The sequence below is a fragment of the Chaetodon trifascialis genome, chromosome 1 (genome assembly GCF_039877785.1).
Source record: "Chaetodon trifascialis isolate fChaTrf1 chromosome 1, fChaTrf1.hap1, whole genome shotgun sequence".
NCBI lineage: Eukaryota > Metazoa > Chordata > Actinopteri > Chaetodontiformes > Chaetodontidae > Chaetodon > Chaetodon trifascialis.
In genome coordinates this window covers 26,312,536-26,334,361 of record NC_092056.1, presented here as the reverse complement: position 1 = coordinate 26,334,361, position 21,826 = coordinate 26,312,536, and the positions used below count along the sequence as shown (strand labels likewise).

Below are 21,826 nucleotides of genomic sequence, written 5' to 3'. Positions count from 1 at the left end.
GTAACATATGTCATTTGGCAGCATGGTCACTTTTTGCTGTTGGCTCAAGATTGGCTCACGATTCAAATCACAATGATGTATTATTAGCACTGGAGAGTTGATGAAAACAGGATTGGGCATTCAGGCTGCTGGCATAAAAAACACTGCAGGCATAGAAAGTTATAGATTATAGACTTAACGTTTGAGGACCAACATACAAAGAGTGAATCGGATAGACCAATTCAGATATTCCCTCAACTTTTGACAACAAGTTTTTGCCCAAAACAGAAAGGTCTCTCATCAGCCAGGGATTTAGAGATTTATTCAGATTTTCCATTTTTTCTCTCTCTTTCTTTTACATATTTGATCAATTTTATGCCTAAATATTTCACTTCACATTAAAGCTGAATTGACATGAACATCATTAAAGGGACACAGCGGTAATAGTTCACATTTGTTCACATTTAAACTTAAATCTTAAACTTACACTTGAAATCGAAATGACTTTGAAAGCTTTGCCAAGTATGGATTTGTCCTTTCAGAAACACACTTTATCATCAACGGACTTACACGAAATTCATGGTGGAATATATTTATTCCTTTTATTTGTGGGTGATTAACAATCATGTCTTGCCGTTAGCTGGTAACGATCATGCTTGTGTACAACCCTCGTCAGTTATCTGAACTGTATCTCAATGCGTTAATGAGGGGTTTGGATTCAGAGCTCGCGCTTGTGGCGGAACTTCGAAACAACAGACCAGAAGAGGAGTTTCGAGCCGGACACTTGTGCCATGCGCACCTCCTGCACTGTGCCTTGTTTAGTGCAGATGTGCTGGAGTTTGTGTGGCGGTGGATTGAACAGTGTGTGCACTCAGCATCGCGAACCTGAGCCTCTTCTCTGACCCGGTAAAAGAAAAATGACAATCAGCTGTTAGTTTGTCATCACAATAACAGTTAAAACACCATTTGATCGTCGAAATCTGTAAATTAAATTCGCCTAACTTGCATGATCTCTTTGGCCTCTATTGACATTTTTACAAGGTATGTTAATCTTAAATCTAAAATCATTTTTATTTGTTTCTATTTGAATCCGTATTTTCATAATTAACGTGTTTTTAACCGCATTGGCACGTTAATGTATGTCCACGCATTTTAGATTGAGACCCTGTAAGTTCCCGTTATTGAATCTGCGCTATTCAGTGTTTAACCTCATTCTATTTAGCCGAGATGCACCCAAACACAGATACACTGTAAGCTGTGTTTTTCAGCTGCAAACATAAAGGACTCTGTTAGGGCAGCTGTTAATCAGCTCCAGACTGGTGGAATAACTTGGCTCAGAACCGGTCTGTTCTCCAACTTTCATGGATGTCATTTGATGTTTGGTGTCATAACAAGCTCGAAACAGGTATAACCGAGGTAAACTTTTGGCCACATCAAGCTGTACTGGTCCCTTTCAGTGCTGTAGTTCAGGCTCACTCTCATCCTGCTGCTCGGCTGGTGTTTGAACTCTGTGTCTCCGCTCAGGCATGTCTCAGGACAGTCAACATGGCAAGTGGACCATCTCCAGCAGTGATGACGATGACGAGGATCTTCCTGCTTCTGGGACTACGACATCTAAAATCCACCGACCCACCGGATCCAGTCCCAGCTCCCATCAGTCTGCCTCTCTCCCCATCCCCAAACTGGAACCAGTGACAGCCACTGTGGAGGTGAAAGCAGAACCAGCAAACACACCTGTATCCTCACTTGTTATTGGTTCTGAGGCCAGACAGTCTGCAGCAATGAACCAGTTAAATCCAGTCAAGTATGAAACTAGCCCGTCATTGGCTGGAAAGCGTAAGAAAGAGGTGTCGGACGGCTCAGGCTGGGCTCTCTCAGATAGTGATGGTGATGATGGAGATGTGAAGAGTCTCAGTAATTTGCCAAACAAGACGCCTCCGAGGCCCAAAACAAAGAAAGCAAAGGTGGAGCACGAGCGCCCTCCTAGTCCCCACGGCCGGCTTTACTACATCGAAGAGCCAGAGGACTTCTTTGAATCCAGTGTTCCTTGTCTAAATGACACCTTCAGGTTTTACCTCACCAAAGTCACAGGCCTGGACAGGAAGTACAACAGCGGAGCTCTGCACATCAGAGGTGAGAAGACTTTCAGTGACTTCCATTTGGTGCAGAGAGGGTCATTCTGTATTTCATGCTTTTGATCAAGACGTTGCAACAGCATGTGACTGTCTGGCATCACCCGTTCTTTTCTTTTTTTGTCAATCAAGCTATTATGTTGTATATCCCATGCATCCTCAACTATGAAAGATGCTCTGTCAGATAATAGTCTTCTCCCCCTTACATGCTATAAACACCCATTTCTACCTTTTATATGATTAAAAAAATGCCAGACCTGGTCAGAATTTCCTTTGTAATCATTGAATCTATCATCAATTCAAAGGAAGCATTATCAGTCATCAGCTTCACCCAGTCAAAGTGAAGAACAGATGAAATCGTTCTCTGGGTGAACGGAGGCTGAATGTCTTAATCTTACTTGTTTTTGTCGAATGAAGTCTTTAGTTAAGATGTCGCTGCTGTAGATGATTGTCATCAACCTCGATGAAGAAATCTTCCCTTTTTTCTTTCACCCAGACATTCTCTCGCCATTATTCGGGACCCTGAGAGAATCTGTTCAGGTGAGTAACCATATGAACCGTGGAAAGAATTTCAGGTCCTATTTGCTAACATCTGGCTAGCATGCTAACATTGATGAGAAAACATGGTAAGCACCATACCTGTTGAGCATCAGCATGTCAGAATTGTCATTGTGATGCTGGCATTAGCATTTAGCACAAAGCAACACCATGACTGAGTACAGTCTCACAGGTGGCGGTTAGCATGGCTGTAGTTTCCATCTTTCTGCCAGGCTTGGAGTCATTCCGGCCATTAATACCAGTGTTCTGTCTTTCTTCATAGTTTAACTACTGCTTCGATATTGCCTGGATGGTTAAGCAGTATCCACCAGAGTTTAGGTAAGTTTTGTGTCTTCTGCTGCAGGCATCACATTATCATACACACACCCCCCCAGTGGCGGTCTGCTCATGTCCACTTTATACTAACGACAGCATCCCCTAGTGTTTTGTGGCTTGTATCATATGGTTGCAAATGTATACATTGAAAAAATGAAATTCATCCTTGGCGTTGGGTTGTGTTGACAGGGATCGTCCGGTTCTGATCGTCCATGGAGATAAGAGGGAGGCCAAGGCCCGGCTAGTGCAGCAGGCTCAGCCTTATCCTCATGTTCGATTCTGCCAGGTACAGACTCATCTGCACTGTTAACAACAGTTTCTCTGACGTGCACCTTGGCTGATATTACTGGATATACACTCTGATCTGTAAAGTGAGACCGAGGCTGTTCTTTACGGACTCTGGATTTCCATTTAAATGAGACTAATGTGTGTGATTTTCCCTGACAGGCCAAGCTTGATATTGCTTTTGGAACTCACCACACGTAAGAATTTCTTTCCCTTCATGGTATTATTGTTTTGCTGACATTGTCACAAACTCTAACGTACTGAGTTTGACACAAGTGGAGATTAGTCAGCCATTGTCTGTGTGCCTCTTGTCTAAAATGCTATGTTCACATTCAGCACCAGACGGCTTACGTTGCAGCTGTTACAGGTGTTAGAGTCATTGTTGTTATATGAAGCGATCATATTGTGTGCCTTCGTGCAGGAAGATGATGTTGCTGTGGTACGAGGAAGGCTTCAGAGTCATCATTCTGACCTCCAACCTCATCAGAGCTGACTGGTACCAGAAAACACAAGGGTGAGCCTGCGTGCTGCACAGGATGCAGACATGAGCTTTGATTATGGAAATGCACCTGAACATAGCATCTCTAACACAGGATGTGGATGAGCCCCATGTTTCCACGGTTACCAGAGGGCAGCAGTGCGAGCGCTGGTGAGTCACCAACCTTCTTTAAGAGGGACCTGCTGAAATACCTGGCATCATACCGAGCACCGGAACTGGAGGAGTGGATCAAACGAATCGAAGAGCACGACCTGTCGGAGACGAGGTGAGGCACGTATAGGTGGACATACGCACGCACACGTTTCACATAGACTTGACATAGATAGGAGTAGTCATGCTGGAAAATAAGCTAGAATAATGACTCTTTCATCCAAACAGGTAACAATGATGGTCCTGCAACATTCATTGCAGTTCTATTTTAAATCTACAGTGCAATCTGGATTACAAGTAATTTATCTTATATGCTTATGTTATCAGGGTTTATTTGGTGGGCTCAACCCCAGGGAGATATGTGGGTTCAGACATGGAGCACTGGGGCCACCTGAGGCTGAGGAAGGTAAAGATTTACGTTTGTCTACACTCTAGGGCTGGGCCGATAAAACGATAGCGATATGTCTTGCGATAGACACGTCATCAATATCAATATAAAATGCGTTCGATAAAGCATTCGATAATTTTTTTTTCTTTGTCGGAAGAAACCTGAAGTTTCGAAGCGAGGTTGGTTGCATGAACAAAGGCACTCGCTCTCAGGTAACTGAGCAACGTAGGGAGTAATCGCTTATCAGTGAGAGAGACACGCTAACACGCCAATCATGTAACATTATCAAGTTCGGTTGCAACATGTCGTCACGTGTTTGATGCTCCGCGAGGAGTGAGATGCAGCGAGCGAAGAAATCAGCGATAAAACGGAAAGTCAGCTCGCCAGTATGGAGTTTTTTGGATTTTATAAGTCGGACCGTAGTCAGACCAATGTGGTCTGTAACTTATGCAAGACTTCCGTCCCCAGGAAGACCGGTAACACCACAAACTTATTTAACCACCTTAGCTGCGCTCACTCTTTGGAGCGCAGCCGTATTCGCCAACGTCCGCCAACTGCAGCACCACCGCACAAGCAGCAGACCGCCATGCAGAGGTATCTGCTTCAGTGCCTGATGACAAATCATCTAAAAGGCACGAAGACATAACAGAGGCAGCGGCATATCATATAGCTAAAGACATGCTTCACTGAGCACTGAGGAGAAGCCAGGTTATAAACATCTCTTACACGTACTTTTTTTTCTTAAACACACTTGCAATAAAAATATAATTGAATAGTTCATTTATGTTTAGAGTAAGAAGAGTGACTAAAGTTGTTCATATGTCTAGGCTGGTTTTATAGTTCAGTCAGTGTTACTGTACTGTTTGTTTGTATGTTACAGATGTCAAGTCCACCTCAGTTTCTGCTATGTTTACAAAACACTGCACATATCTGAAAACATTGTATTCAGCAGAAGGTGAATCAGCTTGTGAACTTCCTCCACTAAACCTGCAGGAAAAAAGTTCTCAGGTTTCTCTGTTTACATTTTTACACTTTTATTTACATTTATTATTTGAGTGTTTTCCATGGTTGTGTTTACATTTCCTTTCCTTTCTGCCTTGATAGCTGAGGGGATTATAATCAGAGGAAGGTTAAATTTAAAATAAAAATGTTTAATTGAATGTATTTTTCACCTGGTCCTTATTTTAAATAGGTCATAAAAAATATCAATAATTATCGATATCGACCGATACTTATATCGCAATAGAGTTTTCAGCCATATCGCCCAGCCCTACTACACTCTAATGCTAAATTCAGCCAACTTTTACATTTCAGAGCTCCCTGCAGGCATTTGAACACACGTCTTAACATGGACACTGATCTTTGGAAGCTCTTTAAAATGTTAGCATATTTCTTTAACTCTTCTCTTCTTGTTTCATCAGCTGTTGTACGACCACACAGAGCCTGTCCCCGGTGAGGAAAAGTGGCCTGTGATTGGCCAGTTCTCCAGCATCGGCTCTATGGGACAGGATAAGTCCAAGTGGTTGGCAGGGGAATTTCAGCGCACCATGACCACCCTGGGAAAATCCTCTCTTCGCTCAGACCCCCCCATGCACTTGGTACGTTCCTCCAACACAAACTCAGTATGGTCTGTTGCTCGTGTGATGCTGCATTCAAATGCTATGAGAAAGATAATCCAAATTATACAATACAAATGAGGTCTTCTGTGACCGCTGCTGCTGATATTATCACTCTGTTCTGTAATAGAGAAATAACCAATCTAAAGACTTTCAGTCACAATGATGCTTGATAGAAAATTCAACTCCTCCACTGGTGCTACTGACCGATCTCTTAGGTTTCTTGTCAGATGTAGAAATGTTGCTGCCATGTTTGGCCACAGATCAGCAGAAGTGACACAGTGTCCCTTTAAAACCTCTGAAACAACTTGTGACTGACTTGATCTTTTTGCAGCTGTATCCATCAGTTGAAGATGTGAGAACAAGTTTAGAAGGTTATCCAGGTGAGTAAGAAACTTTATTTTTTCATTTGAAAAATGTATTGTGTTAATATGTAATGTGTTCTAGCAGTGATATGAAAATAAATTGCTAAACACAGGTACATTTTGGGGGCAGCATGATCAGTTTAGCAGCTTTATTGGTGCCTTATTGATTTATTTATTTAAATAAGGCACCCCAGACATCAGTGTTAGACATATTGCTTGATTGATCTTGGATTTGATTGTTTAGTGACTGCTGTGTGTTTTATTGAGATGTACATGTCCTCCAGCGGGAGGCTCTCTTCCCTACAGCATCCAGACAGCTCAGAAACAACTCTGGCTCCACTCCTACTTCCAGTAAGTTCCCTTCCACCGGTCAAAAGTCAGTCCTGTTGTACTAGTACATCTATGTTACATCAACCTCTGTAAAACCCTTAAGTTAGTCATGATATTGGTACTTTTTTCATTTGTGATGCCCATATTTCAATTAATTTACATTTTAGATGTTCACCTGAACACCTGAACTGCATTTGAAATATGGTCAGAAGTGAAGGGACATGTACAGCATGTACAGGACGACTTTAGCTTCGTAACAACCTGCAGTTTGCACAGTCCATTACTTAACATTAAGTTATGCTGATGAATAAACTACTCTTGTTTGCACGTGTGTCTGCGTATAGCCGCTGGAAGGCAAACGCGACAGGAAGGAGTCATGCTATGCCACACATCAAGACGTACATGAGGGCGTCGCCAGATTTTACTCAGTTGGCCTGGTTCCTTGTCACAAGGTGTGCGTCCTATGTTCAACGTGAAACATGATCAGTAATAAAACCTGCTTGTGTGATTTGTGTATTGTGGTTGTGTCATTATGCATCTCATCAGTCTGTCAGTTTAACAGACGAAGCAGCAGATAAAACTGTTTATGACGCCCTCATATCAGATGATTGATATGCTCGTTCTTTCCTCATCCACACAGCTGCCCTGAAGCACTAAAGAGTGTGTGTTTTTGTGTGCGTTTCAGTGCCAACCTGTCCAAAGCAGCTTGGGGTGCACTAGAGAAGAACAACACTCAGGTGATGGTCCGGTCATATGAGCTGGGAGTCCTGTACGTGCCCTCCGCCTTTGTAAGAGCGACACACACGGACAGACAGGAGCTCTGTGCCGACACCTCATTCTTCACCTGAAACACACCTCTAAATGTTGTCAGTGTTCAGACATATGAGTCAGTGTCAGAGAAACAGCGTTACATGTGCTGAATGATGCTGGTGTGTAGTAATATGCGGTGTGATGGTTGTCTCCTTCCAGAAAATGAAGACCTTCCCCGTCGACAACAGTCCATTCCCTGTCTCCTCCTCCTCTGGTTTCACTGTGCCCTTTGACCTCCCTCCTACATGCTACTCCCCTAAAGGTACAGGAGTGTGTGTTTGAAATCTTCTGTGTGTATTTATGTAGAGACTGGATTATTCAGTGACTGTGTTGCTCTGTCACACGGCGTTTGACTCTGTCATAACTGCAGATTGGAATGGCTCCTCTCAGGTGTGAGCCTGGTTAAAATACCACATGCTCTGTAATAATGCTGTCAACACTCATTTCTCTTGGAAAAGGATAAAGTAGAAATATATCAGTGGAAGAAGAAGATTTCAGTGTTGTACTGAACTTTCTGGTCTTAAACCTGATGCTCCCCTGTCAACTCAGCTGACAGCGACAGACCCTTTATGTTTTGCATTTTAGTTTGAAACTTGGTGACTGAATCAGTTTCAAGGGGGTTGTGGCATATTTTTGATCTCAGACAGACCTAAATATATAATTTTTTGTCATCATTGCCTTGTGGCTTATATGTTTTTTGATTCCCTAATTTTAAGCTATATTTATTGTATTGTGTAAGCAATGTTTCTAATCTCACAAGAGCAGAAATGGGTTTAGATCACATTTTGTCAGACGCTTTCTCTCTGAGCTGGGATGAAGAGTGCTTGTAAAATGTCTGTAGACCCCTCCCAAGTAGTTTTTCCTGCAGTACTTCAAACAACAAAGGGTTTGAGTAAAATTCATGCTTAGTTAAATTCAAAGCATTTCATATCATATCGATTTTTTCTGAAGACATTCAATCCAATTTCTTTGAGCAGCTCAGTGCAGCTGAATGGGCATAATTTAAAATTCATGGGATCTCTGAGATACCACTTGAATATTAAACTTTGAGTGAGGCATGCGCTTCCATTTACACAGTGAATGAAGACAGTGTAGCAGGCCTAAATGTTTCCACTTGGTCCAGTGTAATGTCCCTTTTACATATGAAACCAAAGAATTCACATTTCATTTTACTTCTCTGTTTCCAGATCAGCCTTGGATCTGGAACATTCCCTATAGCCAGGCTCCGGACACACATGGCAACATCTGGGTTCCCTCCTGAATGAACACACACAAATACACACACACACACACACACACACACACACACACACACACACACACACACACACACACACACACACACACACGAGCCGACCTCTTTATTTCTTTAAAACTGCTGTTTGTAACTGTCAGTACTATATATAGGTGTTAGTTGTCAGTAACATTTATTTTTATATTTTATACCGCACTGGAGACTCATATGTTTTCTACCAATAAATAGAACAATGTTGTATTGTCCAGCAGTGATGTTGTGCTTCCTTAAATTTTGCAAGAGGATCTAAATTTGACAGAACATTGAGTAAACCTCGAAATCAGAATCTGATTTCTGATTCTGATTCTGAAAAACTCATCTCTTTTCTTCAAAATTGCATATTTAGAAGTTTTATCCTTCAGACGGCTAAGATGTAACTGCACCTTTGCACTCAATTAGAATACACAGATCTATTAATATGCAAATAATCTGCACTCCTATCTCCACCCACCCCACTGCCACTCGCCTGCAGCACGAGCTTACCTGTTCACCTTTGACTTTGTTCATCAGACACGCAAGCATTGTTCTCTGGCTGAAAGCCCTGGAGGAAAACGTCTCCCACGTGCCACATGCACTTGAATTACCTCACCTTATCTTGCTAAGGGCATTCCAGCAGCTTATGAAGACGACCTTTATCGTGACATGCTTTCTTACCCCAAAGTCATGTGAACTTTTCTGTCAGAAATCGGATTGAACACAGTCATGTAGCCACATTGGCTAACATCATCCAGCACACTGCAGATTTGATAGACACAATCAATGTACACCAATGAGCGATCAACAGAATACTGAATGAAATGTTGTATCATTGTATGCACAGTGTAGTCTGTTATTTGTGTTCTACACTTTTCCTTGCTGCCGTGGTTCTGTCTGGGTTAGTAAGGACTCACAGCACTGCAGCTTTCCTTACTAGGGTGATTATTGTATTCCCATTGTTTCCCAGGTGTTTATTAGTCACTGACTCGGCAGCTAGGATGCAAACCAGAAGGACTCTGAGTAATGAGCACAAGTGCTACTGATTTAAGGAAGGGGCATACCAATAGGTTCCTTCTGGTTCTGACACATCAGTGGCATTCTGCGTAAAAGTGTTATAAGCTCCTGTTGTCAGCTCCAGAAAAGTCGCAAGCAGGATGACAATCCCTGTGTGTTTTGGTCTTATTGTTATAATTTAATTATAATTTTTTTTTAACCAAGATACAATATAACTGTAGCCAAATGGGACATTTTTTACTGAAACAGCACTTCAGCAGCCCAGGTGACCCAGTCACCCTAAATACCCTCAAGCACCACACTGATGTGACTAATTTAAGAACACTAAACCTGAACATAACTCTAAGCCTGCACACAGGGGTATGAGCTGGTAATGCAGGCTGTCCCTTTGATAGAGTGCACATCACTGATCGCCATGATGAAATACTGTACAGCTACCAAAAATGTTCCATGTCACTAATGTACATGAAGAAACAGACCTGGTGGTTCCAATTACTCAAAGGTCACAGGAGCAATACTGTGATCAGCTGTCTGGTTCCATGTTTCCTGCTCTGTGGGTACAGAACACAGCACAAGTGTGAGTGTGAGTGTGATTGATCATTAATCATTGATTGATCATTAATCATTGAGTGTGATTAGGTGTAATATGGAAAGTTAACTCTTTTGTTTATATGTTTGTGTGCATGTGACTGTTAAGAGGCACCTAAGCATTTATGCTGTGAAAAAATAAGAAAGGTAAAATAAGGAAAATGAATTGTTTTACTGAATGTGTAAAAGCAGGGACAAAATAATTGGAAAGTTGACTCTGAAGCTGCATAACCATCCTGAGATATACACAAACTAAGTAACAAACAGTTGAGTTGAATCAACACCTCTCTGGGCCTGTCAACAAAAGCTGAACGCCATAAACCTCGTAAAGCTAGGCAGTATTACAGGGATGTTGTATTGAATGTCAGATGTTGCCAGGTGTAACGAACGAAGTGGCTCTTCTGAGTACAGTAAGTTCTGTACACTGCAACTCCCGTCGTTCCTTGCGTCATTGTGTCAACATGGCGCCTGTCTGCCGGACAAAAGGCGAATCTGTCTGACGGTGGATTGAAACCCAATTAGAAACAGAGGAGACATTTTGGGAAAACTGTCAGTGTCTGTGTGTCCTGGCGCTCCAAGACAATAGATATATGGTAAAAGAAACATCAGTGGAGGCTCTTAGACTGGAATATTAAGGTAAGTTAAGTCCTGCAGCTCCAACTACTGCTGTCTTAAAACGGTCCCGCTAGCCCGATGCATTTCCTTTTCTCTGTACGGTGATAACTGAAAACTCCTTAAAATTTCCGCCTGTGCTGCAGCGTTTTACTTTGCGGTGAAGGTTCACACTACGTAAACTGCTGTTAACGGTCTTGGCTGAATGATAAAGAGTCAGTCTCTAATTCGGCGTGGACGGAGTTCACCAAAAAACACTTAATATCAACTTTTCCAGTTGGTCTAATGCTCGCTACCGCGATGCACAGTGTATTTTAGTAGAGTGTAATTATTCCGGTGAACAACAGGCGAACTAGTAATAACATGTACTATTCTGTTGTGCCTGGAGTGGTTTAGTTTATGAGATATATGCCGAATTGAGTTGTTGTTCTTCGTTATCCATTAAACGCCTTAAGACACCGTCAAACGGGCATGCCTGTTTTCCTTGGAGCAGTGCAACATTAAAATCCATGATTTTTTCAGTGTGATTCGGCGTGAAGGGCGATCATTTCAAGAGAACACTGCATCGGGTCGCCCTTGACATCTGGGTCTACTACAGTATTGTTTCCGGCCCCATGAGCCAGCGGTTCTTTTTGTTGTTGTTGTCAAATTTCGGGTTCCAAGGCTGGTTAAAAAGTTGCATACTGTAATTAAATGACTTTTGTGTATGTGCTCAGCTGGCTCTTGTCTGTAACCAGGCTGCGCTTTATGCCACGTCTGGCTGGGAGGCAGGTCACCGGGTTCAGGAACATTAATACAGTTTATCTTTGACACAATAAACCTTTATGAGGCGCAATATTTCAAGCGCAGCAGACGTTGTATGAGAATTTGTTTTGGACAGACAAAATGTGAGTAATCTCCGGAGTGAATGGTGATCCAGAGCCTAGAGACATTTGGGCGGTGTGTTGATAAATTTATTGGGGGCGTTCTGTGGAGAAGTTCTGTGCTGCACAGGGAGGTCAGAGGTCAGGGCATGCTCAGCTGCAGAGCTGGCAGTTGTTCAGTGTCCTGCTCCAGAACGCTCATACAGTATTACTTTAGTTGTGACTTCTGTTTGTGTGTGTGTGTGTGTGTGTGTGTGTGTGTGTGTGTGTGTGTGTGTGTGTGTGTGTGCGCGCGCGCGCGCCCATGTGTGTCCATGCTCCTGTCCTTTGTCTTCCTGGTGTTGCTGCTCAGCACAGATCTCTTCAGGACTTGAGCAGCGACAGTCAGCACTATTTGATTACTGGTCTCTCTGTCCCTACTTGCACACATCGTCTTTCCCGGCCTCACATAATCACACATACTGTGACACACATTGTCAGTTTTAATGTTCGACTGCCGACATCAGTTTAAAACTGGACCGTGTTATCACAGTTTGTTACGGCTTCCAAAATAGTCTGACATATTTTCTTGACATTGTCTATTCATAATGATAGAAATGACAAGATAAAAGTACTTTGTCCTGTACTGTACTGACGTTGCCTTCTTACCAAAGCGAGCGTGGCTACTGGAAAGGCTCTGTTAATGTACTGTAGCCACAATGAGAAACTTTAGTGTCTGCTGAAGTCACTGGGTCCACATTCCAGATGGTGTGCAAAAGTAAAAGTTTAAACTGCAACTCCTCTGGCAGACACTGACAAGTGCAGTACATGTGGGTGGGTTTGCTGCCCTGACATGGTTTGCTTTGGAGACAAGATGCATGTCGGATGGGATACACTCTTGTCTGCAAGGCTACGCTAAATAATTAGTCTGATTCTCTTTTCAGAGCAGGAAGGAAATGTTCTGTTTGCCTCCTGGTCACATGGTGTCATTGTGCATCGAAAAGCCGCTGTGTCTTCCTACAAATAGAGCACCTTGTAAAGGAAGTTGGCTTCCTGCCAAAGTGGCTGCTGGAAGATTGATGATTTAGCAGACAGATTTGGCCAAAATAGTGTAGTTTTTCCCTGGTGGCTGGTTTCTACACTTATTCAAAAACTGTGCAAATGTTTGGCCAGATTACACTTGTTCATACATTGAAAGTCACATTTTCACAGTGTTTTGTTAATCGTCCTTTGCTTGTGAACACCTTAGATGACAAACTGAGATGGATTTTTGACATGATATTAGAATAATCCACAGTATTCCACCAGCCTTTTATAAAACATGCTATGATTAGAAATGTGTTTTGCCTGTCACCTTTTCAGATGTTGCTGTAGGTGTTTAGAGATGTTACAGTAGAGGTAACAACTTAACTTTAAATAGGTACAGCTTCAGTGCATTGATTTTTTTTAATTTTTTTTTTGCAAGGCTGCCCCTGATTTTATGCAGACCAGTCATATTGCACTTAGATACATCTTGTTTCCTTTGATTATTCTAAATTTGTCCTTAGGTTGCATCTGACAAATTTACACATAAACACCGTAGTCCTCACAGTTCACTGTGCTACTAGAGCAAAGCTGTACTGTAGAGCAAAGCTAAACGCCGACAGAACTCTTCATAAAGCCGTCTTTCTGGGCAGGGTCAGACAGGACAATGGCGGCCACTCAGGGGCAAAAGTGACTGAAAGTGATTTGGTGCGCCACCCTGGTGGCCTTGGGGCTAAGGCGTCAACCATGAACTGCAACAACCCTGGTTTGCATTTGGCCGAGGACTTTTCGTGGCTTGTCATTCCCCATCTCGTTCTGTCTTCATTTCCTGTCATCTGTTTGCTGCTGGCTATCGAATAAAGACATGAAAGCTCATATTGAGCAAGGAGTGGCCAGTGAATAAAAATTTGAATCATACTTGTCACATTTTGATTGAATATATATTAATGTATTATATGACACTGTCAGTTTCCTTCCGTGCTCCCCTTTTGTCAGTCAAAAGTAATAGCAATCATTAAGTGATTTTAATGTTAATTCTGTCAGATTTGCAGTGCAGGAAAACTGTAAAGAAGACTAATAAATGCTGCACAGAAATAAATGAAATAATGTCATTGTCAATAAAGTGGTGTAGATAATATCATCAGTCATGTTTTAAGCATAGCATTGCAGGCCTGTATCGATCCTGTGTATCAGTCTAACTTTACACAGCGTGACTCATCCTCTGCAGCACTGAGAGAAAGTATGGAGCAGCTTGGCTGCCTGAGATGTAAATTTTTCTTGGCATTTTTCCCAAGACACACGCGTGCACACACACACACACACACACACACACACACACACACACACACACACACACACACACACACACACACACACACACACACACACACACACACACACACACACAGATACACACTCGACCTCACCCTCCTTCCCTGTGTAAGTGTTGACATGTCTGCTGACTTTGATTCTCTGCTGTGGCCTATTTTTCTTCTTGGCATCAGAAAAAAAAAGCACAGACAGATGTGTTATCTCATTTCTCCATTTGTCTTCCTCTCCCTTGTTTTCTCTCGCTTCAGCTCAGCGACTGTTTTTACGGCAGTTTTTAGAAATGACAGATCCATGTTTTTGGTTTGAAAACATACCATACATTACATTATTTGAATATAAATGATTACTGTGGTTGAAAAGGTATCTGATATAGTAAGTCTGGAGGAATGCACTTCATATCTGGATAGCAGCTGCTGGGCTCTGACGTCTTTCTCTCTGTGTGTGTGTGTGTGTGTGTGTGTGTGTGTGTGTGTGTGTGTGTGTGTGTGCTGTAAATCTGCAGGCATGAAGCTAACAGATGTGACTGTACATTAATTTCATTTTGTTCTGTGATTGTCCCATTGGAGTTTTTTTTTTTTTGGTCAGGGATGTGAAGCTCAGTGCGAGGAGAAAAAAATCACTAATGAGCTAAAACCTATCAGTTAATCAGAGGTCAAAACTGGAGATCTGCATTAAACCAAGCCCCATTTTTGACCTGTTTTATGGCCAGTATTTATTTTATTTTATGCTTTTGCAATAGACACTCAATGTATGTGTTTTCTTGAATCGCCTCTCTACAGAATTCAATATTTTTCTTTAGTCACTAGTGGACATTCAAATTGTGCGCCCATGTACGAGATTCACAGAAAACAATGCATCTATGTCCTGGACGTGATGTGGAAGATAACCATCCAGGACTGAATTGAAGTCTAAGAAACATTTCTTTTTTACTCAATATCTTAAACTGAGCATTGCTTACATCCGTATTTTCTTGCTAGCAGTCTTTGTCTTCATTGTGTTTGTTGGAGCATTGCAACACTTCTTTTTGTGTTACTGCCAACAACTGTCCATCAGCAAAACATCGTGAAACCAGTGGCAGGATGAAAATCACGCCAACCATGTGCACACTACAAACAAAAGATCCGCTCATAAAAACATTGCTGCAAAGCATTACTAGTGGTCAGAAACTCCACACAGTGCCTTAAGTTTTTTTTTTGTAATTTTTTACTTGCATGATAAAAGTAGCCAGTGAGGTGAACTAAATTGCATAGAATTGTTCTGTTTGCAGAAAAATGCTTTTGCGTAGCTTGTAGCGTGTTGTGCTCTGAAACACAGTGGTTGCCCCTTGCGAGAGAAAATCAAGTCTAATTTGATCAGGGGCACAACCTACACGAAGTATTTGAGTGGTGCAGCTGACCTGACTCCATTTATTCTCGAGGAGGCTGAACTTTGATGCTGAATTATATTTAATGTGCCATGTAGGAGACAACTGGAAAATCTTACAAGCTGGGAATATTTATGTAAAATAGCGCTGCTTCAAAACTGTTCTACAGAGTACAGCGTTTGAGTGAAAGTACTGTGTGTCTTGTCATTTCTCTTTGGTATTGATGGTATTGTTATGATCTCCTCTAGGATGTTCCAGCAGTGTGAGGAGCCTCGTTTCACCATCGAGCAGATTGACCTCCTCCAGAGGCTAAGAAGGACAGGGATCACACAGGTGGAGGTCCTCCATGCCCTGGACACCCTGGACCACCTGGATCGGAAACATGGACACAAGCTAACCCACAAACCTTCCTACCTGCCTCCCTCATCTTCCTTGTCTTCTTCCAATGCTGTCGCCGCCTCTTCCTCCATGACTTCCACCGCCACTCAGACAAGTTTCCCTGACAACCGATTGTCCCTGTCACCTAATAACAACTTTGACACCACCTCTCCGCCTTTGCCGATTCCAGTAGCCTCTCCCGTCACCATGGCTCAGAACGGTCTAGTCGCTGTCACCAATGGGAAGCTGTCACCGCCCCGGTTTCCTCTTGGCGTGGTCAGTGGCAGCGTGACTGCACCAGGCTACGGGTTTGAAACCAGTGAAGAGGACATAGATGTTGATGACAAGGTGGAGGACTTGATGAGGTAAGACCAGACTAGACTTGTCTGTACTCACAGCGGTTTAGACCAGTACTGGCTGCCAGGAAAAACAAGATGAGCTCAGAGAAGGTATTGAGGAATGGCATTTTGATGGTTGATTGAGATTTGATTGTCAGGCTACACGATCTGATAACAGCGTTACATCATGTTTAAATACACAGCAACAGATAATCAATGTGTGATATGATTGGCTGATGGTCCCACTGCATGGAAGACTATTCCAGATACTTCCCATTGAAAAGCCAAGGGAAAACCGAGAAGTGTTTGCAAACACTTTATACTAAACATAAATTTCACTGTTTGTCGTACTTTTCCAAATAAGTTTTTGAGTGTGAAAACATCTTCACGTTTTACTGGTGAGCCAGTCCATACTGGGCTTTTTCCCGCCTCGATAAAGAGCAATGTACAACTGTTTCCATAAGCTTTTTAATGTGGAACTATTTCCCACACAGTGGGTGGGTGGCTAGACCAAGGATAGACCACCATTCCACCTGTCCAATAAAATGCTTGTATTAAGCATGGACATTGTGGACTGATGTCCTTCCTCAGTGTGTAAAGTGGCACTGAAAGCAAGCAAAGGTGTGTTTTTAGCACAAAAATTTGTCAACTCCGTAAAATAATGTCTGATAGTTATAGAGCCCAACCCATAAACCGGCCGGCCGGTGTTTATGTCAGGAATTGAAGTCCAGAAATGCCAACACGTACATTCCTGCAGCAGAGAGCAGGTGTTGATACAGAGGGCCTGATGGTCAACAAGCCTGCCTGTAGCCCACACTGAATCTGAATATGATACAAGGATTAATGCCTACACACACTCACTCACACACACACACACACACACACACACACACACACACACACACACACACACACACACACACACACACACACACACACACACACACTAGTGCCTCTCATCTGTAGTCTGCAGTCAGAGAGCAGCAATCAGAGTGGTATGGATTCGAGGGTGTATGAAAATCAAACCAGAAAGAGAGCCACGGATATTACAGCAGGATGGGGCCACATATTCAGCTTCAGCAGCCACTGCCATGAATATGTGTGGTTTGGATTGCAGACCTACAGCTGGTTTCAACACAGTGACAGTCGTCTTTTGCTGTTTGTGTTGGAGCTGTGAGTGTTTATTGGACTTTGTGTTAAACAGTATATTGTCCTCTTGGCTTGTAGGAGGGACAGTGCTGTGATCAAAGAGGAGATTAAGTCCTTCCTGGCAAACAGGCGAATCTCTCAGGCCGTGGTCGCTCAGGTAACGGGTGAGTATCATCTTCATCTGCCACTTGAACCAGGCCCACTAAATCAGCACCAGAAAGAGTAGGCATGCCAGCACGCATTTAGCCTACTGATGATGCAGATGTCGCTCCGTTCCTCTTCCTCCAGGGATCAGCCAGAGCCGGATCTCCCACTGGCTCCTGCAGCAGGGATCAGACCTCAGCGAGCAGAAGAAACGAGCCTTCTTCCGCTGGTATCAGCTTGAGAAGACCAACCCTGGTAACAGCACCGTCCACCTTCAGGCCTACATCTCTTGCATAACCGCCCACTCCTCAACATTAAACACATTTATTAAAAGCATATTTCACAATGGACAACCCTTATGTCCATGTACAGTCAGAGTCTCCACTGACCACTCTTGCGGTATGAACTAAAGGGAGGTGAACAGTTTTTTTAGCCATAATTTTGCAGGACTGGTGTCCAATATTTGGAGAGAGGCAGATGTGACATTAAGTTGCTATCAAAGATTCTTTTGATAGAAAAGAAAACCATGGCATGTGCTTGCATTTTTATAGGCATCTTGAGACTTTTCTTATGATTGAACAATGAATGCATTGTGTTGAGTTGAGACAAACACTGTGGCATGTGCAGTATGAAACAGACTGGTGTGGTGCTTTAATCATAATCTCTTGACTTTCATTTGTTTTCATTGGCTCGATGCTCTGAAATAAACAAACGTCAGGATGTAATGGATCACTCTGTCCTTACAACCAGATGACGAAGTGTACGTACTCCAAAGGTCCAAAGATGTACAATATGCATTGAAGTCATTTCATTAGTATATTTGAGAAGAGCGATGAAGAGGTGGAGAGTCACTGAACAGAACTGTTTGAAGAGACACACTGTCATGAAAATTAACTATAAGACCAAGCTGTCTGGTGTTTGTGACTTCAGGTGCCACTCTGGCCATGCGAGCCGCTCCATTGGCTCTGGATGACATGATGGACTGGCACCAAGCCCCGCCTTCATTTGGCTCAGCCCCTACGGGCTTCCGTCTGCGGCGCGGGAGCAGGTTCACCTGGAGGAAGGAGTGTCTGGCTGTTATGGAGAGGTGAGGAGGAGGTGGTAAGCTGCGGGGAGGGTTGGGAAGGAGGTGAAGGAAGAGGTCTGGATTAGCTGAAAAGGTAACAAAGAATAATACATAATTGTGTGTTTACACAGCTACTTCAGTGATAACCAGTACCCCGATGAGGCCAAGAGAGAGGAGATTGCAACTGCCTGCAATGCTGTCATTCAGAAACCAGGTATGAAGAAACAGGGATGAATGACTCCCACTGAAGTGATAGTCTGTGGTACATTACTTTTTTTACTCTTTCATTTTAGCAACTTGTTTCATAATTGTTGTATTTATTGTAATTAGACGTTCAGCTCCTGTTACGTTAGCTGAGGACGAAGCTTTATTGTGCTGCTCAAGGGCACATCGTGGATCAGTGGTGTCTTTGATAACAGCTCCATGTCAAATCACCACACAGAAATAGATTTGGTTATGAATTACATCTTATGTAGTAATTAATGAGGGGTGGGATAGGAAAAACACATCCTCTGCTATGTGAAGTACTTCGTTTATGACACTGTTTTTACAATGTCCCCCTCTCAAGACTGCAAACTGTCATCCAGTGTCTTCTTTTGGTTAACTTGGTGTGTTTATCTGGTTGTGTGTGTGTGTGTGTGTGTGTGTGTGTGTGTGTGTGTGTGTGTGTGTTACAGGAAAGAAGCTGACTGATCTGGAGAGGGTAACATCTCTGAAAGTCTACAACTGGTTTGCCAACCGCCGCAAAGACATTAAGAGGCGCGCTAACATTGGTAATGTCTACCTCTGTGTGTGTTTTGTGTGTGTGTGTGTGTGTGTGTGTGTGTTTAACAGTAGTGGATGTTGCTGGAGCTATACATACAATATATCCTAGCGTAGCTAAAGAAGTGGACTCGAAATAAATGAATAAACACACATCAAAGATCTTTGACTGTACAGCAAACATCCTGGTAGACCAGCTGGATGTTCTTTGCTCTCTGTATTGCCCAACCAGCACTTAGATGCCATCCTGCTCGTGCTGTATAATTTCACACACACCTGGCCTATGAACACACATTCCTGTCGTGACCTCTTGGAAATTCTTGCTTTTGCAGCTGCTTGATTTTTAGCAGCAGCAGTAACAGGATGTTGTTGAAGTCGATATGCTATGATGAGGTTTGTGTTTTTGAAGAAGCAGCCATCTTGGAGAGCCATGGAATTGAGGTTCAGAGTCCAGGTGGTCAGTCCAATAGCGACGAGGTGGACGGCAACGACTTCCCTGACCAGGTAAACAAGATGTAGATGGTGAAACTCCTCTTATAGGGCTGTCCAGTGACAAGAGAGGATGATGGTATCTGCACTGAGCAGCAGTAAATGTACAGTGGGGTTAGTGAACGTTTGGTCAGTAAAGTTTAACAGTGTATGAAACATTACATAATCTACTTGTTTTGATTCCTGTTCGAGTTCACATTTAGTCACATATTTGCCCCCTCTGTTTAGACAGTATGATTGTGTAGTCAGTATGGGCATTTCATCTCTGACAGTATGAATAACTAGCTGTGAAGAAGTCAGAGGTCGCAGCATTGTGACACTGTTCTTGCGACAGAGGAATGAGCTGGTTATTGGATAACCTCTGTGCTGCTCTGTCACAGGCTTGTGAGGTGTCCTTATTTGACAAGAGAGCTTCAGCCAGGCAGTTTGGTTTCAGCCGAGCTGACCTGTCCTCTCCCACCCAGGTGCGTACGCACTGCCTCCTCACTACAACTGCATCATCAGAGCTTTGACCTTAGATAAATAGATCTGGGCAGATGTACATTAGAAGCTTTTAATTTAAGAATGAGAATTAAGAATTGAGCCAAAAGTCTGTGACTCATTCCCTTCATTTCATTTCTCCTCTCCTCACCCAGGTGCCCACCCTGCTCCCCAGCTGGTTCTCCGCCCTGGGTAGAGGAGGCTTGTCTGGACAGAGGGGCACTGCTCTGATTGGCCGCTCCCTAGTGTCAGGGGCGGGCTCTCAGGCGGAAGGTTCCAGATTGACAGGTGTGTCCTGGTCTCCCCCCTCCCCTTCCCTCCAGGAGGAACCCACCATCCACAGCGTGCTGTCCGAGCCCCAGGACCAAATCGGTTTGGAGAAGGTGGCTGTCAGTCACAGCAACCAAGCCCTAGCCAATCAGGTGGAAGGGGCAAGTTGCAGTATGGGGAATGACATCAAGACGGAAACGCTGGAAGACGACTGAAGGGAGCGGTGGATATTGAAATTGTTGGAGTAATGGATGGAACAGGATCAGAGGTCTGTTAATATGCAAGCAGATTTTATAGGAATGTAATAAGTGAAAAAAAAGACCAAAAGTCGTGTAAACTCCAACCCTGAGATACCTCCCAACCCTACCTCCAACCACCAACCTGCTCTGCTACACTCTTATAGGTATTACTAGTATATTATAATAATGACAGTAATAATGATTAGCTTTTATTTGTTTAAGTTCTCCCAAGCAGGCTATGGAAATGCCTGAATAAAAGCAAATCAAAGAAAGACAGCGACAGAAATTATGAATTATTTAATTTTAACACAGTCAATGCATACATTAAAGGACACGCACAGAGCAGTGTGCTTTACACTGTTGATTTGCTTTTATTTGGGCATTTGAAATCTTCCATAGTCGGTCTAACAGGACCTGATGCTCTCTTTTTCACAGCAGGACAACACTGTATTTGACACGGGGTTCAAATAGTTTCAGGGTCTTGCACTGTGATCACACAACTGAACCTCCTCAACAGGTAAATACATGAATTTGAAAGTTCATTTTTAACTGATTGTTTGAAAATTGTATAGTGCATTTCATCACAGTTGATCATATTACAATTTTTTTTATGTTAATTCCTTCCAGTGAGGAGAATAGCAGAATAAGCTGTTTCATCGAGGTCACAGCTTGTTTGTAATATTTCTGTGAGCTTAAGATGATTTGAAAAAGTAAAAGAGAGAAAGACACAGAATAACGCAGCCACACCTTCACCCCCTGTTCTGTTAAAAGAAGTATGGAAGCAAAGGAAGGCCACCGTCATTCTGAATGTTGTGAGCAGCTGAGTGAAACTGAACCACAGCTGAATACTGCTGAAAATGAAATACCACTGAATGGGTCGCACTCAAATATATAATCTGAAAAACCAATAAATCTGTGCGGTTGCACACACACACACACACACACACACACACACACACACACACACACACACACACACACACACACACACACACACACAACCTAACTAGGCAAAGCTAGGTAACTGTGATGCTAACCTT

The 21,826-nt window shown here is 42.9% G+C and overlaps 2 protein-coding genes across 5 annotated transcripts; both read left to right on the top strand.

Moving 5' to 3' along the window:
- Window positions 1-776: 776 nt before the first annotated feature.
- tdp1 (tyrosyl-DNA phosphodiesterase 1) lies at window positions 777-8,902 on the top strand. 2 transcript variants are annotated; one of them, XM_070962359.1, is made up of 16 exons: window positions 777-885; window positions 1,504-2,112; window positions 2,608-2,651; window positions 2,932-2,987; window positions 3,174-3,270; window positions 3,432-3,466; window positions 3,691-3,783; window positions 3,863-4,033; window positions 4,246-4,324; window positions 5,728-5,904; window positions 6,257-6,305; window positions 6,572-6,638; window positions 6,962-7,069; window positions 7,303-7,405; window positions 7,587-7,689; window positions 8,615-8,766. In XM_070962359.1, exons 2-16 carry the CDS (start codon window positions 1,506-1,508, stop codon window positions 8,686-8,688), a joined length of 1,863 nt encoding a protein of 620 aa, XP_070818460.1. In that variant the 5' UTR covers window positions 777-885; window positions 1,504-1,505; the 3' UTR covers window positions 8,689-8,766. The 2 variants fall into 2 exon arrangements, with proteins under 2 accessions (XP_070818460.1, XP_070818452.1); XM_070962351.1 differs by lacking the exon at window positions 777-885 and having other exon boundaries at window positions 1,499-2,112; window positions 8,615-8,684; window positions 8,725-8,902.
- Window positions 8,903-10,801: 1,899 nt separating this feature from the next.
- Window positions 10,802-21,704, top strand: LOC139336156 (homeobox-containing protein 1-like). 3 transcript variants are annotated; one of them, XM_070970096.1, is made up of 10 exons: window positions 10,802-10,935; window positions 15,720-16,214; window positions 17,415-17,500; window positions 17,625-17,735; window positions 18,411-18,567; window positions 18,678-18,760; window positions 19,224-19,319; window positions 19,718-19,812; window positions 20,178-20,261; window positions 20,433-21,704. In XM_070970096.1, exons 2-10 carry the CDS (start codon window positions 15,721-15,723, stop codon window positions 20,760-20,762), a joined length of 1,536 nt encoding a protein of 511 aa, XP_070826197.1. In that variant the 5' UTR covers window positions 10,802-10,935; window position 15,720; the 3' UTR covers window positions 20,763-21,704. The 3 variants fall into 3 exon arrangements, with proteins under 3 accessions (XP_070826197.1, XP_070826214.1, XP_070826206.1); XM_070970113.1 differs by having other exon boundaries at window positions 19,724-19,812; window positions 20,433-20,860; XM_070970105.1 differs by having other exon boundaries at window positions 19,721-19,812; window positions 20,433-20,860.
- Window positions 21,705-21,826: the final 122 nt, after the last annotated feature.